The 21,092-nt window shown below is 32.8% G+C and overlaps 3 protein-coding genes across 4 annotated transcripts; 2 read left to right on the top strand and 1 right to left on the bottom strand.

Annotated features, from left to right (window-relative positions):
* The first annotated feature begins 1,904 nt into the window (after positions 1-1,904).
* On the top strand, positions 1,905-6,698 carry LOC114715346 (uncharacterized zinc finger CCHC domain-containing protein At4g19190). The gene is made up of 7 exons (XM_028900163.1): positions 1,905-2,232; positions 2,456-2,518; positions 2,618-2,772; positions 2,927-3,052; positions 3,940-4,141; positions 5,194-5,308; positions 5,391-6,698. The coding sequence occupies exons 1-7, from the start codon at positions 2,014-2,016 to the stop codon at positions 6,326-6,328; spliced, it is 1,818 nt and encodes a 605-aa protein (XP_028755996.1). The 5' UTR covers positions 1,905-2,013; the 3' UTR covers positions 6,329-6,698.
* Positions 6,699-7,452: 754 nt separating this feature from the next.
* On the bottom strand, positions 7,453-9,682 carry LOC114715320 (upstream activation factor subunit spp27-like). The gene is made up of 2 exons (XM_028900125.1): positions 9,250-9,682; positions 7,453-7,918 (listed from the first exon to the last, which is right to left on the bottom strand). Exons 1-2 carry the CDS (start codon positions 9,490-9,492, stop codon positions 7,805-7,807), a joined length of 357 nt encoding a protein of 118 aa, XP_028755958.1. The 5' UTR covers positions 9,493-9,682; the 3' UTR covers positions 7,453-7,804.
* A 9,282-nt stretch (positions 9,683-18,964) lies between these two features.
* LOC114715343 (glycine-rich protein A3) lies at positions 18,965-20,933 on the top strand. 2 transcript variants are annotated; one of them, XM_028900161.1, is made up of 4 exons: positions 18,965-19,132; positions 19,502-19,588; positions 19,745-20,045; positions 20,395-20,933. In XM_028900161.1, exons 3-4 carry the CDS (start codon positions 19,766-19,768, stop codon positions 20,646-20,648), a joined length of 534 nt encoding a protein of 177 aa, XP_028755994.1. In that variant the 5' UTR covers positions 18,965-19,132; positions 19,502-19,588; positions 19,745-19,765; the 3' UTR covers positions 20,649-20,933. The 2 variants fall into 2 exon arrangements, with proteins under 2 accessions (XP_028755994.1, XP_028755993.1); XM_028900160.1 differs by lacking the exon at positions 19,502-19,588 and having other exon boundaries at positions 18,966-19,132.
* Positions 20,934-21,092: the final 159 nt, after the last annotated feature.

Here is a 21,092-nt window from a genome sequence, read left to right as displayed (position 1 = left end):
ACTTATATTTGTAATTTAACATGTTTTATTAAAATATTTTTAATAGTGTAAGTTATATATACAAATTTCAAACATTGTAAAATTACTTATATGTTTTTTGGTCTAAAAAAGTCATAAGAGATGAGGAATTACTTGAGAGAGGTATATTAATCAAATTTTCTTTTTAATTGAAGAAGGGCATTCTGGTTATTTAACAACATTTAGAAATTCCTAATTAGGTCTCATGGCTTAATTAGAAATTTGTTAAAAGTGCAAGCCTAAATCTGAATTTAGGTATTTCGGCTGGATTTAATTGGGATTCTCCCTTTATTCTTTTAGTTTTATATATCAAATTTGTATGCATAAATATACAGATATAATAGGCATATCATTATTCTCAAAATTACAAAGAAATTTGGCTATAATATCATTTAATTAGAAATTTTATACTTTCCTTCTCACCCCTCCCCTACCCCCATTTTAGCACCTCCCATATTGGGATTTTTTTTGGAGAAAAACCAAAATTATGATTCATTTTGCTCTTATATTTTTTTTGTAATATTTCATTAATGCTCATAAAATATATAATTATAAAATTGATTTTGAATAAAAAATATTATTATGAGTACAATAAAAATATATTATAATAAAATTATTTTAAAATTAAAAAATATTATTAAAATGAAAAATCATATTATTATAAAATTAATTATTTTTACAAAATATTATTTTATCAATTAAAATATATTTTAAAGCCGGAAGAAAAGCATGGTTGGAAAAGAACAAAAAATTCTTTTTTTCAGAGCATTTGTTAATTTCATTATTTAAAGTATATTTATATATTAATTAGAATAGAAAATTATTTTACTAATTTTTTAAAACACACACTAACATGAAATTTTCATTGAATTATGTAATTTGAACTAAGATGAAAATCAATTTATAAAATATATAAATAAAAATATAAACTAACATGGGAAATAGTAAATTTGCTAGATGTAGTTTCATAAAGAATCAGATTATTATTCAAATAATATTAATAAAATGTTGAGTATTTAAGGTTTGATGTTGTGCTAGGATTATTAATAATAACAAAAGGTTATAGTGTTCTTTGACTCCACCGTTAGAGGGCTTTATATACATGATTAGAAGCTATTTTAAGAACATATTATAAGAAAAGCAAACTATTATGCTGATTGACTGGGGAAAGCTCCTTATGATAAGAATTTTGAGACAAAAATCACTACAAATCCACCTTAGGTGACCTAATTTAACAAAAGACTATGAAATACTTTTCTCTGTTTCAAAGATATGCCTTTCTTGGCTGAAATGAACGCCAATGGATCACATTACAAAAAGTAATCATATTTGCAAAATCATGGCCCAAGGTTTGAAGTTAGACGCTCAAACACGTAAAGCAGTATCTCTGTTGGGGATTCTCTCCTAACCTCTCTTGTCCATCAGAAAATGTGGCAACATGGTAAATATTTCACACAAAGATACTCAAAAAAATTAAATATGCAGATATTTGGACTTTAGATAGAAGGTCAACCCTCAAATAATCCAAGAAAATCAATTTTTTACTTATTATGTCAATTTTATGATTTGTCCCCTTCTCTGTGAAAAAGAAAAGTTGTTTTCTTTTCTTCTTCTTTTTTCTTCGGTTGCACGTATTTTTGATAACACGTTGACAATAACGACCAAGATTTTTGTCCAAACATTTTTTGTGGCGATACCCCATCATTGAGCCAGAATGGGCTAATGGCCTGCCTTGATTGAATGACCCAATCCGCAAAACAAGCAAAGATGAGATTGGGTCTAGCCCATAAGCGATTGGCCCGTTGTTAAATAAATAGGACATTAAAAAATTAAAAATAAAATAAAACCAGGCGAACGACGCGGCGTGTCTCGGACACCCGTGGCCTGACCTGATCTGGTGGCTCTGTGGTCGGTGACTCCGGGAGGACTGTGCTACAACGAAAGGATCATTTTTCGGGAGCGAGTTCGAAGCTAGGCAAGTCCGTTCAGAAGGGAATGGACGGCGAGGAAGGAGGTGGTATAAGGCTGAGCAAGAGGTTCTCCGACAAGGGCGGAGAGGTAGACTACAAGACCAAGGCCGGCACTGCTTGGAGCCATTCTTATCTCAACCAGAAGCCATGGCACCCCCTTTCCTACCCTAATCAACGCCGTAAGTGGATTGCAGAGCAGACTCACGCCCACAAACAACGCCGCGCCGAGGAGGTCGCTCGTGAGGCAAGTCCCTTCTCCATTCCATTTGCTTTTTCCATCAGACCCGGAAAAATTGTGTGTTTCGATGTAATTGGAGGCGTCTCGGATATACGAGACCCAATTCAGTTTCATACTTTCATTTTTTTTTTTTAAATTATTGATTATTGATATTGATGATTCATAATTATCATATCTATTCCTGATTCTTAGTTTTTTGCATCTCTGTTTTTGTGCTCTTTCTTTATAGTATGCCCAAGAGCAGGAGTTCTTTAACCAGACTGCTCTCATCTCCAAGAAGGAGAAAGAAAAGGTTCGTCTTGTTAGCTACCTCATAGTTAATCACTTGTTTTTTTTTCCTGCGAGGATAAATTGTTTGATTTTAAAGTTAATTGTAATCTGTAACGTGTAGATGGAAATCATGCAAGCTGTTAGCTTCATGTATGTTCGGCCTCCGGGGTACAATGCTGAAAGTGCTAAAGCGGCGGAGATGGCTGAAGAGAAGAGAAGAGAGGACCTGAATCAGCCGCCCCAAGATCCAAATGCTCAGGGAACATCCTCTTCCATGTAATTATCACTTTGTATCGTTCTTATCTGTTTTTGGTTGCTATTTTTCCAATTATGTGGTTACTCCTAGGAGTCATCTTACAATGAGGTCGACCCTCTGGCGTTATTTTGTGGGACCGGGAGTCCATTAACCCATAACGTGCTTGCCTTGCAGGCTACCTGAAACCTCACGTGGTAAGGACCAATTGAGTGGAGAAAAGAAGAAACCAAGGCCAAAGGATGTGTTTGGGCGTCCTCTACCAACTGAAGAAGAATTCGAAATTCTAAAAAATGCTCCACGGTATGTTAGAGAACTGCCATTGTAACTCAACGGGGAATAACATTCTTCTGTTTGCTCATTTTTGAAAGCCAATCCACGCATATCCCAAATGATGTCTTATTTCAACCTTTTAATTCCATAATATTTTAGCCAACATTTGGTGTGAAGAACATATGAAATGCTAATGATGGATAATCTATCAATTTATCTGAACTGCAGTTGTACGTGGAAGCTGAGTTTCACACTGACAGTAGGAAGTTATTATTGTGTCCTAATTGTGACCACATTGATTTTAGAGCTGCACTAGGAAGTTATTGCTGATGCTGTACGTTGTTTATTTAAAAAAAAAAAAACGAAGAAACAGATTACATGGGGAAACTGAATAACCGTTCTTGGGATAATTGGCTGGCTATCATGTTGAATGCTATAGATTGAAAAAGTGCAACTTGTGGTTCTAAGATTATCAAACGCATATATGGTGATATGGTGGGCCTCAACCTTATGAGAGTAACATCAATTTCTGATTTGAACTCACGGGAGGCGCTAGATCTGCAGGAGGATGTTCAATCTGCAATGCTGTAATTGCATTACTAAACCCCTTGGAATATTTTTGACTTGTGGGTTAAATTGGAGGGGTCATTCTCCTTGATCATTACACCATGGAAAGGTAGTGGGACATCAAATAGAAATCTGATGCAGTATAGGCGTGGTTGTTCTCCTACCATGTAATTAATGGATTGGCAGTAGGCTGTCAGATTGCTACGTTTACTCATACAACAAACTTCATTCTAGCATGACAGTTTATATAACATGCTTGAATTTTTATTATTCTATTTATTTCTATGAAGATAATATAGATTGCTTTGAACCTGTCTTTAATCTTATTTTTAGTAATTGGGTTTTTTCAGGATGGACACAGGAGTTGCTGGCAGGGTGAAACCTTTTGGTGTTGAAGTCCGTAATGTGAGGTGTTTAAGGTGTGGGAATTATGGTCACCAAAGTGGCGATCGTGAGTGCCCATTGAAGGATGCTATAATGCCTAATGAAGAGAATAGGTTGAAAAGGGATGACCCTTTGAATGCTATCCTTGCCCACACAGATCCCAGTGAGGTCAGTTTTACTTAATATTGAAATTTTGTTTGGGAAACATAACAACGTCTTATGCCCTTGAGCATCAGTGGAGTTTGGTATAATCAACATTTTGCTAGCACCTCGCTTTGATGTTTTGACATATATTGTTCATTTGTGCTCACCTGTTGATTGATATCTTTTATACCTATATTCTTTGATTGAAGAATAAATATACTCTACCCTGATTCATTTTTTACCCATGCTGCTGCTACATATTTTTGTCAGCTCGCAGAAATTTTATTGGCATGTGGTCCTTTTGAAAACATATGACTGATTATTCATCTTATTGTGAAATAACTTCCCTCAATCACACCCTTCTGTTATGTTTGCATTTGCTCAGAGTCCTAAAATCGCTTGGAACCATTTGTTTTTTAAAGTCTTTCCACCTCTATCTGACTTCTCAGCATACATCGTATTTACATTTCCTATTATTTATTGTATAATTCACCTTAACGATTACTATTCATAGATCCTATAGTCTGGAATGAAAATTTAATTAACAGCATTAAATAAAAATTATTCCTGCACTGGATTTGTCTGAGAGAGAGTGAAAAACTAGAGAGGTGTAGGTTAGGGAAAATAGTAATTATTTAATTTTTCCTGTCTCCTGGGGAACTTAGATGACAGAAATATGAACGTCAAGGGGTCCATTGAAAATCCCCCATTTTCCTCCCCACTTGATAGAAAACCTTTCCAACTTAGGGGAAGTCTAAATGCAACCCTCCTTTCCCCTCTCTGCTTCATTATTCTCCATCTAAACACAAACTAAAAGAGCAAGAGAAGAAAATTTGGAGTCAGAATGATAGTGCAAATGGTAACTTTTTTTGGGTCATTTATCTCGCCTTAGGATTATGATTATCCAAAAATATTTACCCTTTCCCCACCTTCTCTTTCAACAGCATGGTTGGTTGTTGATCACTGTTACAGTTTGTTGCTTTTGTCCTGTGATAATCAAGATGCAATGAGATGTGTATGAATTTTCCCTTTAAGGTGCACTAATGTGTCTTTTCTCGTGTATGATACAACTGCAGCATTTAAAGTGGGAGCTGAAGCAGAAACCGGGAATCAGTCCCCCTCGGGGGGGATTCAATCCAGATGATCCTAACCAACAGATAGTTGCTGAGGAAATATTTGACGAGTATGGAGGTATCGGTATTTTATGTATAACATATTCTAGAGAGCATTCATGTTTATCCTTTACATGCAATAATCACCATCTATGTTGCAGGTTTTCTTGGTGGCGGAGATATCCCTGAGTTGTTAACAGCCTTCTCTAAGAAGCCCAAAAAGAAATCAAAAAAGAACAAGCACAAAAAACGACAATCAGTACATTCAGAAAATGATAGTTTTTCAGAGGGAGATAGGAGGTCAAAGAAGAAAAAACGTAAGGTGAACAAAAGGAAGCAAAATCATTCAGAGTCAAGTTCATCAGACGCTTTGGACTTTGAAAAGGATCAAGAAAATAGCAGGCACCAGCAATCTTGTTCATCAGAAGATTCGGATAGTGATAGGGATGATCGAAGAAGAAAAATCAGACAAAAGGAGTCGTCCAAAGATTTGGACTATCACGGGCATAGGAGTAAGAACAGCAGGCAAAGGCATTGTTTTTCATCTGAGGATTTTGATCCTCGTGGGTACCATGGAAATCACAAGCAGGGAAATAAGCACACGTATTCTGAAGAGTCTGACCGTAACAGTGATGATCTGAGTAGAAAGACTAAACGAAAGCATTCATATTCAACTATGAGGCCTGACCCTACTGGACATCATAGGAGTAAAATGAGCAGAAAAAGACATCCTTATTCGTCTGAGGATGATTCTGGGCCTGATGGGTATCATGGAAAGCACAAGAGCAGAAATGGGCATTCTTATTCATCTGATGATTCTGACCATGGAAGACAGCACAGGGATAAGACCAAGCATACTTCAACAGCCAATTGCGACTCTCAGAAGCATCACAGACATAGATATTACAAGAGCAGAGATGAGCATTCTTATACATCTGGAGATTTTGGTAGAGACAGGGATGATCAAAGGAGAAAGGCCAACCAAAAGCATTCCAAGCGTTATAGGAGCAAAAACAGTAAGAAAGGGCATTCCTATTCATCTGAGACTGAGGATTCTGGTTCTGATAGCTATCATAGAAGCCGAAAGGGCAGGAGTTGAGGCGTGAAAAACAAAAAGAAGAGCAGGAACGAACATTTCATCTGATGATTCTGATCATCAAAGGCATCTTAAGAGTGTAAAGCAGCAGCCACGGGGGCTAATCAACGTCCTTGGCAGCTACCGTTAGTAATTTAGTATCCTGCGAAATGAAAGTGGACGCATCATATTAACACTCATGAAGAGGTTGATCCTGTGCATGTCTTAAGGTATTAAACACTGTCTCCGAAACCATCATCGTGGTTGCCTGTCTGGTCCAGAATGATTGTTCTGCTGTATTGAAAGGGAAGGGTTGGCTCTGTTCTGTGCACTATTGATATGGTTGAGCAAGTTTAACAAATTCAGATAAAGTTCCAACGGTTCTGCTGCTCAAGTTTTCGTAGTTCATTTTTTATAATTTTATTGGGTTATTTATATGGATTAGACTGGATGAAGTGTTTTATATCTTCACTGCGACGTTCTCTAATTAAAATATGCCAAATATCTGGTTTGCCAGTATCTTAAGTGGATGGATTGGTTAAAGACACATTAAAACAAATGAAACTTCCATACTCAGGCAAAAATTTCGTATGTATTCTTGTTTTACTTTTGCCACCAATTTTACTATTAAGATGGTACCACTTCTGATTTTTAATATAAATTTGATAATTAATTTATAAATATTAAAAAAAATTAAATTAATTATTTATAATAAATAAGTATAATATTTTTCAAAATATTTTGATTAACCATATGCATTAAAATCATTTTATTATAAAATTTTTAATATGGATCACCATCTTAGGGGCTAATTTAAAAATAAATAAAGATAAAAAATAAAATAAATTGAGATTTAAAACTAAATTAAATGCCTAACTAATTTTTTAATAAATTTTTTACCCTCTTCTTACTACCTGAGTCATACACTTGTGCTTCAACGGAAAAACCAAACGCTAACGATACCACACCCTTTCTCTCTCCATCTAAACCAAAAAACCATAAATATATATATCTAACTAATATTAATATCTTTTTATTTAAAATGCTCATAGAAGAATATCAAAATCGTTTGCTACTCGTTCGAAATAAATAAATAATTAATAAGTGGTATTAAAGGACGAAATTAATAAAAATTTGGGATCTTAACTATCTAAATAATTGTACCTTGAGTGAAAATGTTTCATATATAAAATGGGAAAAGCAGAAGCTTCATCTGACATATAATCCTGCTAATATTGAAGTTCAGCCAAGGGCACCTTGATAAACAGCTTATATAAGCCCACAAATACCAGACAACGCACGAGCGCGTTCAAACCAACATGTCATGCATATTACAGATTTCCAGGTTTCCTTGATAACTGATCAAACTGGGTTTATAAAGGATGCATTTTGAAGCACAAAAGCCCGAAAGGAACCAGCTAAAAACAAGACAGTAAAACTGCGCTAATCAATACAGAAATCTTCACTAAGTGCCCTACAAAGAAGAGCTTTAGCTCGACTTCAAAAATGGTTAGACAGATATCTGGCAATCTCTGTGAAAGAAATTCTATCTTTCCCATTGAAAATGGTCTTCAACTTCTCATCGCAAACAATTTCCCTCTTGTTCGTAGGATTCTGCGAAAGAATAGCTTAGTCATCCCATTGTAGAGAAATGACAGAGCGAACGATTGAAAGGAAACAACGATGGAGGACAAAGGGGGTAAAAAAATCGATAATCTAAAGAGGACATTATTTTTACTTCTACAACTAAGAATGATTGAAGCTTCCACTCACCCTTAGCAGATGCAACCCCACTGGGTAAACAAAGAATCAACAAAACATACTTCATACATTTCATGGCTAAAGATGAAAGGCAGATGCTCCAAAATACATCTAATACTTTTATGTCATGACTTCCATTTTAAAACCAACTTAGCCTAGAAAATACAAATAAAAAATAGGAAAAATACCAAAATAGTGATTCTTGAATTTCAAAATTCCAAATTAGTAATTGCTAAATTGTTAAAATGACTACATTCAAAAAGTAAATGACAACATTTTTGCAGTAATTCCCCATCTGGACTTCTGAAATTCAATAGTCATTTTTTTGAGATTTTCCCTAAAAAATATATAAGCCACCAACTTATCTGAATTTCCCGGTCCAAGTAAATTTCGCTAACCAACTTCAAAAATACAACCATTACTATGCCTATATCGTGCGGTTTATGGGGAAGAAGAGTTCAAGTAACAAGTAGCTTAAAAATTCTCTAATGCAAACAACTGAGAAATAGGCATTAGGTGAAACAGTTTATACAAGCTATTATGCGTTGGTTATTCATATTCCGCGTTATGTTTACCACTGCTAACTCAATAGTAGCAAGAGCATGCAAGAGATTAGCAGGCAAATTTATGCATTCAAGATCATAGGCTATCGGTATTAATCCCGTGGAATAAGTCATTTATTCGCTAAAAAATATGTAGTAATTTTACAGCATAAGAATTTGATACTGGTATGAGAGCTAACAAATTCACGCTAAGATACATTATATGTAGCCGCTACGGCTGCATCGTGCCTGAGACAAGCAATGCAGTCAAAAACAGAAAAATAAATGGACTGACTCCATTGGGAAAAAATAAACAGATTCCATAACATATTGGAAAGGAAGTGTTGGAATAAAGTCCAGAGCACGTGCTCAACTTGCAAACAGAAAATTCTCACAAAGCGGAGAAATAACGCAGAAGCTTTTCTGAAGATTCAGAGACCAAGTCCTTCAGAAGGAGGACCAGAGAACGAAAAGCTCTGAAATCCTTAAAACATTCAGAAAGGAACCTAATGTAAAACATTTGCGTATGTATTCCCAATGGTTCTACTGATTTCTGGGATAATAGAAGTAGATAGGGGGAACAAACTTTTAAATATAAATATAGTGCAGCATTGATCCACAGAAACGGGAAAGAATGAAGACCTGAAGGTTGTGGAGTTTGATGTGATCCCACACTTTCTTGACGGCACCAGCGCGTGAAGATTCAGAGGCACCGAGAAATTTGCCAAGCTGCGGCGAGACAGGGATCATCTTCTGTAAGGCGGTGCTGCCTCGACTTTTCGGTGCGGCCGTCTTCGGAGCAGTCTTAACACCAGACGCAGCCCCCTTCGCCGCTGCCGCCATCAGTGCTCTACTACATGCTCCGAAAACCCTGGTCGCCGCCATACTTACCGGCGAAACGCTTGTTGAACCCCTTCTCTCGATTTCTAAAAACCCTAGCAGAGCACAGGAACCCACAACAGAGGGACGCGCGAGCGCAGCGAGGCTTTTGGCGTTTTGGCTCCCCGAGGTACGGTTCGCATTGGGCCTTCTCTCCTTTACCTGTTTCCTCCGCGGCTCCTCCTTAACTTTGAAACTACGTCGTTTCAATGCTTCGTTCTTCTAATCCCAGTCATGGAGAGTTGGTGCGCCACGAGTCAAAAGAATGTGTTCGGATGAAACCAAAGGCCCGTTTGGATGGCCTCCAAAACTATGGTTTGGAGGTAAAATTATAGTTTAGGTGGGATGTCATCTAAATAGCATAAATTTTAAGCCAATAATCTGAAATCATGGTTTGGGTCAAAACCATGCTTTTGGAACCCAAAACCATGGTTTCAAGAGAAGTGAATCTATTTTGCTTCTGACTCAAATTAGAGAGTATGATTGTACCTGACAGAGTATATCTCAATAATAATATGACTTTAACATTTCTCAATTATTTTTTTATTAACATATTTAACCTTATATCTTATAAACATATATACGCATATTAATTATTTATTAATTACATTATCTTATGTATTATTAATTATGTTGGTAAAAAATATATTATTAACAATTTTATTCCTTCAAATTAAAATATATCATAAAACCTATCTTTTATGTAATTATCATATTAACTTTTTTTTATTAATTGTATATATAAAAAGTATTTCTGATAACAATTATCCAAACACTCTCACTTCTCAAAATTATTTTTTAGAAAATCTATTCTTCACAAAATCTATTCTCCCTGGAATCTATTCTCCAAAAGTTATTCTCCAAACCATGGTTTGTTTTCATCCAAACACCCCTATCATGGTTTAGAGAATAGCTTTTGGAGAATAAATTTTAGATAAATAGATTTTGTGAATAGATTTTGAGAATAGATTTTGAAAAAAAGTGATTTTGATAAAGCGAGAATATTTGGATAATTGTTATCAGAATCTTTTTTTTTATATACAAATTACTAAAAAAGACATAAGCTAATATGATAATTAGATAAATGATAGATTTTAGTTTATATTTTTGTTTGAAATAATAAATTATATACAAAAAATATAATTAATATTATCTCCAGTCCTTAGTATAGGAGCTAATTGGGTATTCTATTTGATTTTGAATATAAGATATCAATCTATCTTGTCTCATACATTTATCTATTTTTTTCAAAATAGTTCTCATATTAATTTGCACATATTAAATGTTACATCAAATAATAATCCCAATGCACATCGTTAATAGGTGTTTTAGAGAATGCAACACCTATTTATTATAAATAAATAATTTAACTAATTTTTTTAATATTTACAAATTAGTTTTCTAACTCTTACATTAAGGATCAAAGCTAGTAATTGATATGTGTATATATATTTATATCCCAAACTATGGTTTTATACCTTCAAAAGCAAAAAAAATTCACTTTATGAAAAACCATGGTTTCCAAATAAAAAGTGATTTTGGAAAAAATTATGGTGTTTGGTTACTTTTATACAAACCATAGTTTCAAATTGAAAAGTGATTTTGAAAAAATATATACTGTTTGGATGATTTTTCTTCAAACCATGGTTTTCTCTTTAAAACCATGGTTTGGAGAAAAACCCAAATACCGCCTGGAGGGCTTTTGTAATCAATCTCCTAGGTGAAAAATATTTTAAAAAATTGATAAATTAAAAAGTATATAGTTTTCTTAATTAGAAATTAGTTTTTTAATAGTTTTAAAAGTAATATATTCAGTTTATATAAAATAATCACTTTAAATTTCCTTACATCAGACCTATTTTCTCTTCTTATGTGCTTATTATTATAATAATAATAATAATAATAATAATAATCAATAAGATATATAGTTAATTATAACTTATTTTCCTGAAAGTTATAATTAACTATAGTAACTATGTAATACCTTTGATTATTAATATAAGATCCAATAAACTTATTTGTGAAGACTAATGAAGTTAATAAATTACCTTAACTAATTTGTTACTGTTATAAATTGATATATAATATATTGATATGTCTAAATATTTTAGAAAGATTATATAACATATATTATGATTAAATAATTCAGTAATTTTTTTAATCTCTTCAAATTAGTCAACTAGATCTTATATTAAGAATCAAAGATAGTTTTTTGAAAGTGATTACTAATTATATATCTTATTAATTAGGATAAAGTAACATTTAACACATTCATGTTATTTCTTAATTGTATCTAATACCCTAATCTTATCCAAGTTATTTTTTGGCACCCTAATCTTATTTATAATACATCCAATACTGCTCATAAAGATGAGGGTGATGGATGCTACTTTGCTCGATTAATTATTACATACCTTATTAATTACCAGTTTTCTTGAAAGTTATAATGAACTATCCATCTTATTAATTATTATGTTATAAAATTTTATAATAATAATAATAATAATGATGATAAGCACATAAAATTTTATATGTCTATTTATTATATTTTCCCCTTTTCCTAATCTTCTCTCTCCTGACCTTTCTCCCCTCTTCACTGAAGCCACATTCTTCTCCCCCTTCTTCATTGTTCATCGCTGGCATCGCTAGTGCCTAAGGTTGAATAAGCTTTTGGCCTATTGGTTCTCCCGAGGCTCCCCCTACATTTCTATGTTCGTTAGCTCCTTCAATTAGGGTGTGATTTCTAATGATGTGGCTATTTCTTATTACAAGTTGTCAATCTGTGCGGCCAGTGCCAAGTAAAACAGGGATTTAAACGACACCATATATACTTGCATGACTGTGTGAAATTGATCGCTCAGAATCCCTCATCCCTCATTTTCAAATTCACAACTTCTTCCCGCTTGAGGCCTACCTGATCCAAGTCCGAATTATTCACAAACCCATTGGGTAACCACCAGCGTCAGATGTTTTAGCCATAAAAGGTCTGCACATTTTTTAGTGTTGTCTCTATTAGTGTGATACAATTCCATCTTCTACTGAAAAAGGATAATTTGTACCTCAATCATGTTGCACTTCTTCAATTCAAATCTCATTTATAACTTTAATAATTATGGCAACTAGGCATAAACTTGTTATATATTCATATATACACTATCTCTGGTGCTTATTATAAAACTTAGTTGAGAAACTAAATTTAGTTCTAAGTATAATATCTCAAGTAGAGAAGCAAGTTCAAAAAACAAATCCTATTTAAATTTACTTTATAATCTCAAAAAAGACATACTTCTAACTCATTTCTTTAGTTTTGTCCTAAAAATGCTATAAAGACAAAAGAAAAATACAACCTTACAATTATATTGTGAAGTTATACTTTCCTTAATTGTCGCTTTGGGGTTACTCTAAAAATTAACCGAATTAATGCAATATAGTGCACAATCCGGGTCGTATTCACTTTGAGGAGCCGAAAACGAAATTAAATCCTAGTAAATAAATGCAAGTAACCTAAACTATAAACAAGATTTTTGATTTGAGTTTGAAAAATTGCTAACTAAATGCCTTGAATTAAATTGAAATTAAAATACTTTTTTTTGTTATTTTCTTTTATATAAAATATTATTGAAATAACTGAAGATGAAAGAAATGAAAATGAGACACACAAATAACACTGATGATAATCAATCCTCTAATTCAACAATGTAGGCAATCATCACTCTAAAAGATGTGGGAGTTAAAAACAATGAATTAAGAATTATAATTAAGCTTTTAATCTAACAACCGAGCCACCTCGAGTTGCCACAAAATATTTTCCTAAAATTCAAATTACTAGCTGCAACCAGAATAGTAAAATGAAATTAAGGATACTAAAAACCAATGCTCAATTAAATTCTTAAATTCACAACAATAGACTTAAAGCTAACAAGAGACATAACTACAACATCATAATTGAAATCAAAGCTATAAACAGCCCAATGTCAAATGCTAAACAATAATCCAGTCACAATAATCTCCAAATATAATCAGATTAAGCAATACAATTATCCCAACAATTAGAAAAACTATCCTAAGACCTAGGAATTGTTAAACAATTATTGAGTAGGAAATTCAAACAACTAAAACTCCCCTTTGATGATCTAAGCTCCTGCCATTATTGTTGAATTAGAGAATTAGGAATTAGCCACGCTTTGCCATCAAAAATGCTATATTCAATACTCTATTGCAAGCTTCCATTGAAGAACAACAGCGTTAAGAATTCGGCGCGTCTCTATTTTTTTTTTTGCGTCTTCCGCCCGTGTTGCTCTGTTCGCCGCTTGCGTCTTCTCCGCTTCGTCGAGCTCGTCCAGTCTCCTCAGCTCATGGGTCTCGTCCGTGCTCCTGCTTCTCGTTTTTGGTCTTCGCCGCCTCCAGTTCGCTTGCGTCTCCGTTCTCCTCTGTTCGGCGTGCTCTGCTCTTGCCTTCCGTGTATATCTCCGCCCGGATGAAGAAGAAGATTGTATATTAGGAATATTACGTTGGGGCAAAACGTCCACCTTATTATTATTATTATTATTTTCTTTTAATTTATTTTCTTTTTCTTTTTCTTTTCTTTTTTTTTTATTTTTTTATTTTTTTATTTTTGAATCTTCCAAGAACTTGCAAGCAAAATTCAAGGATAAGGTAGCATTAATTGTTCTCAAAAATCAATTAGTCACAATTAAACCAAAATATGACAATTTTGCCCCTATAAAATATTAATTCAAAATAAAATATATTAAATCAATTAAGGCAAAAAGGGACCAATTAAGCTGACAAAGCTCATATAAAAGATACTAAAATATGTAAAAATAATTGAGTTTGTCATATTGCGTGTAACAACTTGTAGTTATAAAAAAATAACATATCACCAATCATAAATTATTTCACTAAAATTAGTTTAAAATTTGGAGACCCAATAATAATAGTTTGAAACATGAGGAAAAATGTGGCTTCATAAATAAGAAATACTGCAAATCTAAAACAAAATAAAGAAGTTAACATAAAGTGGCAATCAAACTTTTATATCAGTTAATGCAACATGCGGATATCAAAGAAAAGTAAGAAAACAGAGGAAAAAAATATCGAGATACTAGAAATGAGCTCTGATGCTATAATGATGAGCCATAATACTACTTGGTGTAAAACAAAAAAAGTAAATAAAAAAAAAGCTGGAGAATCATGTATAAAATAAGAGACAGGTATTTAATTTATACTTTTTACAATTTTAGCATTTTTTAATTTTTCAAACATTACATCATGATGAGCTCTCAATTGATAAACATGCAATAAAAATGCCCTTAAATGAATGCACATCCTCCAACATCAATTCTTTAAAGTCATGATCAAATACACTTTAAGAATTTTAATTGCATTTTCATATTACGAGCTTTTTGATTAATATAATGTATATTGATAATAACAATTCATTTTAAATCCCTCCTTGAACTTGCTAACCTCCTAAGATGTTCTTGACATAAGTCAACAGAACATATAGGTAGGTCAAGTAGCTACTTCATTTCAGTAGTAAAGTCCAAATAATAAATTTTTTTATTTAAACATATTTGTAAATTTTCCAGATAAAATGTTTTTAAATATTTCCAATTATTTCTCCATACTAAAAAATGATTAAAAAAAAAACATTAGAGCATGAGAAGCAATATACAAGAAAAAGGCAAATTTTACTTCTACAACCATCTTAATCAGGAGTACAAGCCTCTTGACTAATGCAATATATATCGATAATAATGACACATTTCAAATCCCCTTTTAAGTTGCCAACCTCCAAAAATGTTATTGACATGAGTTAATGAAAGGTATGGCTAGATCAACTAGTTACTTCATTTTAGTAGTAAATGTTTAAACATATTAGTAAATCTCCCAATTAAAATATTTTCAATGATTTCTATTTTCTTCTCCGTACTGAAAAATGATTGAAAATATCAGAGTGGAGAGACAACATGTCAAAAAAGGCAAATTTTGCTTCCAAAACAATCTTAATCAGGAGTGCAAGTCTCTTTATTAACACAATGTATATCGATGATAATGATTTATTTTGAATTTCGTTGAAACTCAACGACTCCCGATGTGTTCTTAACATGAGTCAATAGAATGTATAACTAGGTCAAGTAGCTGCTTGTCAATCCTCCAAATAAAATAATTTTAGTTATCTCTAATTCCTTCTTCTCATTGAAAAATGATCAAAAATATCATAGCAGGGAAGGCAACATGTGAGAAAAATGTAAATTTTGCCTCAAAAATCATCTTAATCAAAAGCATGAGCCTCTTGATTAATACAGTGTATATTGATAATAATACCTCATTCTGAATCGCTCTAGAACTCGCCAACCCCCTAAAGTGTTTTTGGCATAAGTCAACAGAATGTGTGACTAGGTTAAGTAGCTGGTTTATTTCAGTAGTAGACTCAGATAATGAAATTCCTCATTTAGACATATTTCAGTATCAAAATGAGTTATAAGACCAATTGATGTAAAACAAAAAAGCAGAAAAAGCAAGAGAATTATAAATTAAGGGTTTGCTTTTATCATTTTATTATTGTTTTTAATAATTTAAACATTGCATCGTGAGTAGCTTTCAATTGATAAACATGTGATGCCAAATCCCCCCTAACTATATTCAATAAAAGTACTTCTAAATATGTGCACATCCTCTGATGTCAATATTTAAAAATCTTGATTTGGCACAGTTTGAAGAACTTTGATTGCATTTTCACATTATTTATCTTATACAAGCCTCTTGATTATGAGTCAACAGAACATATATCTAGGTCAAATGTCTATTTTATTTCAGTGGTAGACTTAGATGATGAAATTTCTCATTTAGACATATTTCAATATCATAGAAATGATCTCTGATACCAACTAATGAAAAACAAAAAATCAGAAATAGCAAGAATATCATAAATTAAAGGTTTACTTTTACCATTTCACTATTTTTTATAATCTTTTAAATATCACATTATAAGAAGCTCTCAAATGTAAATTTTGTCTCAAAAATCATCTTAATCAAAAGCCGAGTCTCTTGATTAATACAGTGTATATTAATAATAATACCTCATTCTGAATCCTTCTAGAACTCGCGAACCCCCTAAAGTATTTTTGACATAAATCAACAGAATGTGTGACTAGTTTAAGTAACTGGTTTATTTCAGTAGTAGACTCAGATAATAAAATTTTTCATTTAGACATATTTTAGTATCAAAATGAGTTATAATACCAATTGATGTAAAACAAGAAAGCAGAAAAAACAAGAGAATTATAAATTAAGAGTTTGCTTTTATTATTTTATCATTGTTTTTAATCATTTAAACATTATATCATGAGAAGCTTTCAACTTATAAACATGTGATGTCGGAGCCCCCTAACTATACCCAATAAAAATGCCTATAAATATGTGCACATCCTCTGATGTCTATTTTGAAACCTTGATTTGGCACAGTTTGAAGAACTTTGATTACATTTTCATATTATTTACCTTATACAAGCCTCTTAATTATGAGTGAACAGAACATATATCTAGGTCAAGTGGTTATTTTATTTCAGTGGTAGACCTAAATGATAACATTTCTCATTTGGACATATTTTAATACTATAGAAATGAGTTCTGATACCAACTAATATAAAACGAAAAATTAGAAAAAACAAGAGGATCATAAATTGAAGGTTTACTTTTACCATTTTTTTTAACCTTTCAAATATTACATTATAAGAAACTCTCAACTAAAAACATGCGATATCAAATCTTCTCCCTAATTTTACCCAATAAAAGTGCCTCTAAATATTTACATATCCTCTGATGTCAATCCTTTAAAACTATAATTTGACACACTTTTAAGAACTTTGATCACATTTTTATATTATTTAATTTGTATAAGCCTCTTGATTAACAGAGTCTATATTAATAATAATAACTCTTTTTGGATTCCTATTCCCTCGAAACTCGTCAATCCCTTCATGTGCTCTTGATATAAATCAACAAAATATATCGTTAGGTTAAGTAGCTGCTTTATTTTAATAGCAAACACAGATAATGACATTGTTTGTTGAAACATGTTTGTCAATCTTCCAAGTAAAAATTTTCTAATTATTTTAATTCCTTTTTTGCCATGAAAAATGATAAAAAATATCATAGTGGAAGATTATTTTATAAAATTATAAACAAAATGTTAATTTTTTTAAAAATAGATAAAATCAAACTACTAAATCTAGTACTGATAATTTAAAATAATAAGAAAAATATGTTAGAAAATTATTTTGTATTATATGAAATCTAAACCATTAAATCACAATTTTAATTATTGAAATAAGAATTGAATAAAAACTGAGGAAAAAAAAGTAGAGAGAACCTTTTCTCATTTTTTTTCTTATTAGTTATATTATAAAGATAAAATTATAGTACTGAACAGTCGAGGGGAGGAGAGAAGATATTGTGATAAGTTTGATTTTAAAAAAGTTAGAAGGAAGGGATTAAACTTTTTTTTTTAATTTTTCTTACTCTTTTATTTTATCTTTTTTTTAATTAAAATTTTATGAATCTACTCAATTTTTAAAATTGAATTCATTAGAAATTTTATTAAATTAAGACAGAGAAGCTTGATAATCATAGAAAAATCATCATATATTTTGCATAATATTTATAATCTGCAAGGGCTAAAAGATAGTTAAATACAATTGAATGATGACTTTTTATCCAACCAATTTGAAAGAACTTTTTAAAATTGATTACTAGTATGAATGTACATTTGTATCTTTAAGTGCAATCACACGTTACTTAAATATATTTTAATTTACTAAAAAATTTACTCTCTCCCACCTTGATATACTCTTCCGATTCTTAATATAAAACCCATTTAACTAATTTGATTAGATTAACGAAGTTAGGTAAATTAGTTAATTATAAGAAATATGACACGTTTTTCCTAAAATACCATAATCATCTTTCTTAATATCCCTTCTTCCTCTTCTACTTGATTATGATTGAGGGAATATCTATAGGGTAATTTAGAGAAAATTAATAAATATGATAAATTAATCTTATATTTAGGACCAAAACCAACTCAATAATTGAGTCATATATTAAGGATCGGACGAGTATAAGAATTGGGTAGGAATTCGATTTAATTTTAAAATATAATATTTTAATCAATTTTATATTTTATATTTATTTTTTAAAATAAATTTATCTAGTTTATTAATCAATATATATTTAATATCACACAAAAATATTTTAAAAAGATTGAATCATATTTATTATAACCAACTAATTTATTTAATCTATTTAAATCAATTAAAAAACTTTTAGCAGAACTGGGGACCGGTAGTGTTATTTTAGCAAACTTTTATATTTAGTTTTTTAATATGAAATCCTAATTAAATTTAAGGGCAGCTTCGGATCTCCCACGCCATCATGCGTCACCTTTTTCACAGGAATCAGCGGATGCCTTGTACGCGTATATCACGCGTAATAGCGCGTTTCTAAATTCGAGTGCGCTAAGCAAGAGCCATCAATCGTCTACCGTTGTTGATCTTTTCTGTAAAATCCTCATCGCCATCTTTACCCAGCTTCTCGACAATCCTTCAATTTTCTTGTCATCTTTTGATCTTTATTCTATTCGGTTAGTTCGTCTACCTGCACTATTGCTCTGTTTTTTCTTTTCTCTTCGTTCTTTGTTATTTCTTGGTCAATGATGATTTTTAAGATTGATCCATGTCTTGTCAGCAGTTAATCTTTCCGAATCTGCAGGAATATGTGAACGATAATTTTCGCTGTTGTTATTTGCATGCGTGGCCGATTAGATTGCAATAGCTTGCAGTAGTTTCTATTTTCTGGGATTTATATTGCAGCTTTCTGAGTACGCTTAGGAGAATTTCATTTTTTATGTGAATCAATTTGATAAATTACCTTCGCTTGCAAATTAGAATCAGAGCTTTGTTCGTTGTTGTATTACTTTTCGTTCATCCGTACGTTGTTGGCTCGATGTCAGGTCTGTTTCGTTGATAACCGGCTATCAATCGAGGGAAAAAAACAAAAGAACGGAAAAGAAATAGCTTCAGCGAAATTTTTTTTATAGGTTGTTCTTATTGATTCTACCGATAGTTTAATTGCATCTGAACAATCGTCTTTCTTGTTTCTCGCAATCTGCAATACTTACATATATACATATTGTGTCTTTTTTTTGTTGTGTCAAGTACTGATCTTACTCTGTCAACGAATTCTGGTTTTGTAGAATCAGCTTTTCGCTTCAAAGATGGGAGGTGGAAATGATCATAATGAATCTGACAAAGGACTTTTCTCAAACATTGCTCACGGGTTAGCTCATGGTGTTCACGGGGCTCATGGTTATCCTCCTGGAGCCTACCCTCCTCCGCCTCCGGGAGCCTACCCTCCGCCTCCGGGGGCCTACCCTCCGCCTCCGGGGGCCTACCCCCCACCACCTCATGGGTATCCACCTCCTGGTGGCTATCCTCCAGCGGGTTATCCTCCTGCTGGCTACCCGCCTACTGGTTATCCTGGTCCCTCTGCTCCAGGTATAATACCTGCATGCATGCATATCTACATGTGTTTGCGCTTGTCTGTTGTAGATAATTCGTCCATAATCTACAAGCGATTGGATGTTTTAATGCACTGTTCTGGAGAATTTGCTCTGATAGTGAAAAAATTTTGTGCATCCTTTGGGAGCATGAAGTAATTTTCTTGTGTAAAAATTGTGATGTGTGACTGTCTGGTTACAACACTGTCTAATCCGCTTCGTAGTTGCTTGGGTTTATATATATATTTTGTGGAGCTTGTATTGCATTGTTATAGAGGTTTTCTGTTGTCTGTGTGATGTTTATTTATCTGGTTGGACTAATCTTGTAACTTTGTTCCTATGATCAGTATACGGGCACGGGCACAGTCATCATCATGGAGGGTCTGGGATGGGGGGATTGCTTGCCGGAGGAGCTGCTCTTGCCGGAGCTGCATATGGCGCTCATCACCTCAGCCACGGCCACCACGGCCACCACGGTCACTATGGGTACGGACACGGTGGTTTCATGGGCCATGGGAAATTTAAGCATGGAAAGTTTGGCAAGCACGGAAAATTCAAACACGGGATGTTTGGAGGAAAGCACTTCAAGAAGTGGAAGTAATCTTACATGTGTTCCTTCATGATGCTGAATGCTTGTTTCTAAGTTCTCATAAATAAACAATGATGTCAATTATTGACGGTTTGCTTCTAACTCTGATGCCCTTAGCTGATAGAGTTTTGAATCAGAATAGCAGCATTGATTGTATTATAAGTGTGCTGGTCTTTGATTTGCCGCTGACAGCGAAAACATATTGGCTAATACCCATTCTTTTCTTCTTTTCCTCTCTTTGATTCCCTGCCGTGTTTGTACAGCACTTAATAATAAAAGTTATAATTCATTCTCTCATGGACAGCTTACTAAAGTAGCCTGAACCCAAAAAACAAATGTATTTCTAAACTGAAGCATTCTGTGTTCACCGCTCCTGTCAAGCAATAAGCAAATTTTGAGTTGAACTAAATCCACGATTATCTTAAATTGCAGGATACCGTACTCAACAGTACCCTT

Source organism: Neltuma alba, unplaced genomic scaffold (assembly GCF_004799145.2).
Source record: "Neltuma alba isolate B1F8T4 unplaced genomic scaffold, ASM479914v2 tig00011587_pilon, whole genome shotgun sequence".
NCBI lineage: Eukaryota > Viridiplantae > Streptophyta > Magnoliopsida > Fabales > Fabaceae > Neltuma > Neltuma alba.
This window is presented reverse-complemented; position numbering and strand designations above follow the sequence as displayed.